The sequence below is a fragment of the Centroberyx affinis genome, unplaced genomic scaffold (genome assembly GCF_046629955.1).
Source record: "Centroberyx affinis isolate AG114_WGS23_722 - 3 ecotype Tasmania unplaced genomic scaffold, CSIRO-AGI_Caff_v1 ptg007924l_1, whole genome shotgun sequence".
Taxonomy (NCBI): domain Eukaryota; kingdom Metazoa; phylum Chordata; class Actinopteri; order Beryciformes; family Berycidae; genus Centroberyx; species Centroberyx affinis.
Genome location: NW_027283975.1, coordinates 25,001 through 30,801, shown reverse-complemented (window position 1 = coordinate 30,801; position 5,801 = coordinate 25,001). Strand labels below are relative to the sequence as shown.

The 5,801-nt window shown below is 42.4% G+C and overlaps 1 protein-coding gene across 1 annotated transcript in view; it reads right to left on the bottom strand.

Annotated features, from left to right (window-relative positions):
* Positions 1-631: 631 nt before the first annotated feature.
* LOC139639912 (short transient receptor potential channel 5-like) overlaps positions 632-5,801 on the bottom strand; it is a gene marked incomplete at its 5' end in the record, with an annotated part of 13,873 nt that continues 8,703 nt past the window's right edge. Inside the window, 2 exons of the mRNA XM_071514065.1 lie at positions 632-757; positions 4,354-4,554. Of these exons, the coding sequence (XP_071370166.1) occupies positions 632-757; positions 4,354-4,554 (327 nt within the window). The remainder of the gene's footprint in view (positions 758-4,353; positions 4,555-5,801) is intronic.

Sequence of the window (5,801 nt, the reverse complement as noted above, 5' to 3'; positions counted from 1 at the left end):
CAGCAAAGACAGGCCGGATCTGTGTGTGTGTGTGTGTGTGTGTGTGTGTGTGTGTGTGTGTTGCAGAGGTGCCATATACTGTAAGCCGTAATTCAAACTGCGCCTCTTATTCTACATTTGCAAATTTGCCCGTCGCGCACACACACACACACACACACACACACACACACACACAGAGAACAAAACCCCATATTACTATTCCCCCTGCCTCCCAGTCACTGTTCCGCCTCATGCATATACAACAGAAACGAGCCTCACACTCGCAGCCCGAGCTCTCGCTGAGCCAAAAACCTTTTCCATATCATTATCTGGTGCAACGACGCATAGGAGGAGGGTTTGTGTAGGAGAACGATTGAGTTACGGCCTCTGCGGTACCTCTAAACACACACACACACACACACACACACACACACACACACACACTCTTTTCCCCTCTCAGATCTGCCATGCGGTTTTCACAAATGTGTGTATTTTGTCGGGACGCTCAAGCAAAACTATGTAAACCTCACGACAAAAAAACTTTGGGAGACTCGTGTATCAAAGTGCTGCTGTTTCTTAACGTTTCGCTCACATGCGAACTCTTTCACACACACACACACACGCGCACACACACACACATTGGGGATGGTACTCACGTTGAGAAGGCGTTATTCTGCTTCTCGCAGCGGATGCCCTTGCAGCTGTTGGGCTCCTCTGAGGCCTTGGTCTCGTAGTAGAAATACAGCTGGTTCAGGCCGTTAGCGAACGCCAGCAGGACCTGGAGAGCACACACACACACACACACACACACACACACACACACACGTTTGGCATTAATATTACATTAGCTCCTTCACCTAACCCTCATAGTAACACATATTCACATGCCGGTCCTCACAAACTCACACACAACTCACCTTTTTCCTGCCTATCAAAAAATTTGTGGGTAATTTTATCGGTCTTATTTCATCTTATTTTTCCCAGCTCTATATAGGATTTCAACCTGTGTATGTAACAGTCCTCAAACTTCTACTTCATAGTGTGAGAAGGTCCAGCGGTCTGCAGTCCGGGACGTCCTGATCACTTTCAAACATGTCTGATATTTCTGCTCTTGTAGTGTGAGAGCGTTACAACGAGGCCATTTGTCACATCGGCCAATTAGATCGCAGCAGGATATGTCATCATCGCTCTGTTTACTGCAAAGCACACCTGGGAAACGTGGCGACAAAGAAACACACTACACCCACACTGCACACTACGCTTTCCATCTGCACATATGAATGTATAAACAAAGATTGCAGCCAGTTGCTGTTCATTTATTGTTGTTGTTGTTGTTGTTGTTGTTGCCAGCGTGCAAACGGCTACATTAATGAGCCATTTGGCTTTCCGTCTGCGGTTTCTAGTGCGCACTATATTCATGCAAGATGGGATTTGGTAACTCGGTAAATGTGAGATGTTCCTGCAACACACGGTCCTGTAATGTGCTTCTGGCATTAGTTGCATGTTGAAGGGTTTAGTCCAGATTTCCTGCAGAAACTCCTTAAGCATTATCATTATTATTTCCATAACTTCAAGACTTCTTTGCTTGTTTACCTTAAATCTACTTTTTTGATTGTATTTACCTTCATTTTTAGTTTCAAAGTAGACTCAGTACTTTGAGATAATGTTATTTGGTCTGTTCATTTATTTTATTTCTCGTTCATTCTTTGTACAGATGACACTTGTGACAGATGTAGCGGGTGTGGCTTGGGATGGTGTGAGAGCCCTTATGTGTATGTGTATGTCCTTGTAAATGTTACTATGTTGATTGTTTTGTGTCGTTGGATTGTTTAATTTATTATCACTATTATTATTTATGTATTTTGTTTTGTTTATATGTTGTTAACTTCTATGTTTTGTGCCTGAGGACCCCCTCGAAAACAAGATGGTCCATCTCAAGGGGTTTATCCTCTAATTAAATTCTGAAATAAAATTGTGACTGTGTTTGGAAAGACATGTACACTCTGTATTGCCTATAGGATTTGCTTTGCTCTCGTCTCGGTTTCGACCCATGTGGACCTGGTCTTGACTCGAACTCCACTGGACCACTTGGCTTGGACTTGACTAAGATGGTCCCTCATCGCATATAAGAACTAAGCATTGGGACGGTTGTCATGTGTCTTGAAACAGCGCACCGGATTCATAGGAATAGAAAGAGCTCATTTCCCAAACACAACATATCAATTCCAGAAAAGAAAAGTGAAGTTCATGATTCAGTTTCTGTTTAAAAAGCACAGTCATGTTTAATTTTCACGTCAGTCAGTCATGTAAGTGCAGGAGACGCGGCTGATGAACTCCTCAGAAGTTGTGGATCTGAGGTTGTGTTATGTTACAACACTGTTCGCCCCTGAGGCCTTTTGAGACACGGCTCTCGCTTGAACCAGCACATAACCACCAGCAATATAAGTAGTGTGTGTTATGTAAAGCTGCTATTGTATTAGTGTGGAACGGCGTGGTTTCTGTGCCGCAGGCGCATTGAGATTGAGTTTAAGACTTTATGGAGCCAAACGATTCACATGTGAATTGTGTTGTAGGTTAGGATTTCCCCTGAGGAGGAATTAATGGGTTTTGAATTTAATAAAATAGGCCTAATGTCCTTCTCCCTCCAGTGAAGGGTACAGTGTGCCGCGTTGTGTGCCGGCTCGCTCTCTCATCATTACAGACTTAGTGGATTTTTTACCACCGGAACGACGAGACCAAACAGCAAAGTTCACTGAGGTTAATTCAACTTGTAAAGTTTCAAAAATGCAAAGGCAGACAAACACAAACTCTCTCACAACCCACTGTTGAGTATGTCCAGCATCCTGAGAGCTGCAGTGGTGCAAAGTGTGTGTGTGTGTGTGTGTGTGTGTGTGTGTGTGTGTCTACATATGTCTACCTAAGCAGATGAGTGTATATATATGTGTATAAATGTGTGTTACAGTGTAAATCTTCACCCAACAGTCATATATGACCAAAAGCTTCAAATATCTCCAGTAGCATCCTTCCCAGAGAAAGTCATAGTGGATCCAGGTGTGTGTGTGTGTGTGTGTGTCTATGCAGTGTTGGGGAATAGTTTCATGTCAAATCTGATTTTGTGCCTATACGCTTCTCCCACTTGTTTCGAATACATTTTGGTTAGTGTGTGCCTTTGAGGCGTCTGCTGTGTGTCTGCTCAGACGAGCTACCATGATGCCAAAATTGACTATTGTCTCAGGTGAATGATGTAAGATTAACTTATTGTCATGGCAACGCTGACTAATTCCAATTTAAGCGTTCAAATACAAGTTGCATGTAGGTTGCACGCTTCAGGATCTGATTTTGTACCACAAATCCATGAGGTTAAAACTATTAATGTGATGTCCAACCTTCATTCATTTAATATTGTTCATAAGGTATATTATTTATTCCTGATGAATATTATTGAATGAATGATGAATATTTATGCCTGACTTGCATGTTTTTCCACCCGCACACCTGCTGTCTACCTACTCTACAGGTGTGCAAAAGTACCTTTTTTTCTTGTTTTAGATCGGAATATAAACAATGCAGCTTTTTACTGTTCACACCGATTAGAAAACATCAGATTTGAGACACACGTGCAGAGCATCTGGGGCCGTTTCAAGAGCTAATGTGCGGGAAAAAAAACATAAAAGAGAAAAGAGAAAAAAAAAAGCGAGGATTCAAGTTGGTTTGCATCAATAATGGTATGTTTTCGGACTTCAACTTAAATGCATTATGTGCACTTTCAGCATCATGGACAGCTCAACATAGAAATACTCCAAACAATTCAAACAAACAATTACAAAACAAACAATTTAAAACGGAAACAATGACATTTTTGCTTTGGAATGAGGAGAAGCCTCGCCCTTCTCGGCAACTACTAGTCTGCATTGAATAGCACTAGGCCTATGTGTTATGTATCAGCTGACATAAAAACAGCTTAAACAATTCCCTCAGATTAAATTAACAACAAAAGCAATGCCATATTTTGCTTGGGAATGAAAAGTGTCTGAAACTACTGGTTGTTTACTTGGTGCTCTTTCAGCACCATGGACAGCTCAGTCAGGCCTGGAGAGCTTGTGATTCATACACTGTTGGCCTGGTAGGATTATTTAACCCTAAATAATTGCTTATAGAGATTCTTTTAATTATGTGTATTTGCTTTAGTTTGAGAATTTACTAGTTTGTATTATACGGTATATAAAACAGTGGGTGAATTATTCAGTGCTTGCATGTCAGTCGGGGGCCCTTTGGGAGTGCGGGGCCCGTTGCAGTTGAAACGGGTGAAACGTAGCTGAGGCCGCTACTGCACACGTGAGGGAAAAAGTCTGAATTTCAACACTTTCGCCCTACCAGACAGTAGATGAAGAGGAACTTGAGGATGTCCAGCAGCATGCGGCCCAGGGAGATCTGCAGCGGGCCGAGGTGGGAGTTGGCGGTGAAGAGGGAGATGAGTCTGAGCGAGCTGAAGATGTTGGCGATGGCGAACAGAGCCTCGGCGATCAGCGTGGGATGCCACATCTCCCACTCCTCCCTGGGACGAGACGAGTTGTACTGCAGGGAGAGGAGAGAGAGAGAGAGAGAGAGAGGGGCAGAGAGAGAGAAAGAAGAGAGGAAAGAGGTTGAGAGAGAGAGGGGTGAGGGGTTGGGAGAAGAGAGGAGGGAGCGTAGCGGACAAGGAGAGAGAAATGGACAGGAGAAGAGAGAGGAGAGAGAAAGGATGAAAAGCAGAGAATATAGAGAAAGAGAGAGAAATGGAGAGGGAGAGAGGAGAGAGAGAAAGGGGAGAGAGAGAAAGAGGGAGAATAACAGTGAATGTAAGAAATGGAGAGGAGGAGAGAAATAGAGAATATAGAAAAAAGAGATAAATGGAGAGGAGAGGGAGAAAGGGAAAAAAACAGAGAAATCGAGAATATAGAGAAAAGAGAGAGAGAGAGAGAGAACAGAGTAGAGAGAGAAAACAGAAATGGAGAGAGGGGTTTAGAGAGTTTATTACAAGTGGACTTAGAGTGTGATTCTGCTCTGAGAGGGTCAGAAACATGAGCTTTTAATGGTGGGCTGTGACAACAAGGATCACACACACACACACACACACACACACACACACACACACACACACACACACACACTTCACACTCAAGCTGTTTTTCATTTGAAATAGCTCTCATTATCCCTCTTTCTCTTCTCCTTTCTCTGAATCAAAAGCAGAATCAGAATGAAAGTATATTAACCAGAGCTGTGACCAAGTCGACTCTGCTCGAGTCCCAAGTCAGTCTCAAGTCTTGAGGCTCAAGTCTCAAGTCAAGTCTCAAGTCTAAATGCAGATTACCAAGTCAAGTCCAAGTCCAGTCCATGTCATTAATGTCAAGTCTCAAGTCTAAATGTAGAACAGCAAGTCAAGTCAGAACAAATCAAGAGTCCAGTATCAATTTAATATCTTAAATAAAACTAAATATCTAGGACTTTTCAATGCAATATGGTTTTAATAGGATAAAAACTTGGTAAGAGCATCATGAGTTTGATTTCTATAACCAGTTTCAACTTCAACAAATTCAATCATTCCATAAAAGTTCAGAAAACAGAATTTAAATTCAGTCGTCTGCTGGAACAAATCTCATCACTTTCAATCTGAGTCATTTACACAAACACAAGATCTCAAGTCAAGACTTTAGAAACCTTTTCAAGTCATCAGAGTACAAGTCAGAGTCAAGTCCCAAGTCACCAGAACCCAAGTCAAGTCAAGTCTCAAGTCTTCTCTTCATGCATCAAGTCGAGTCTCAAGTCATTCAAACTGTGACTTG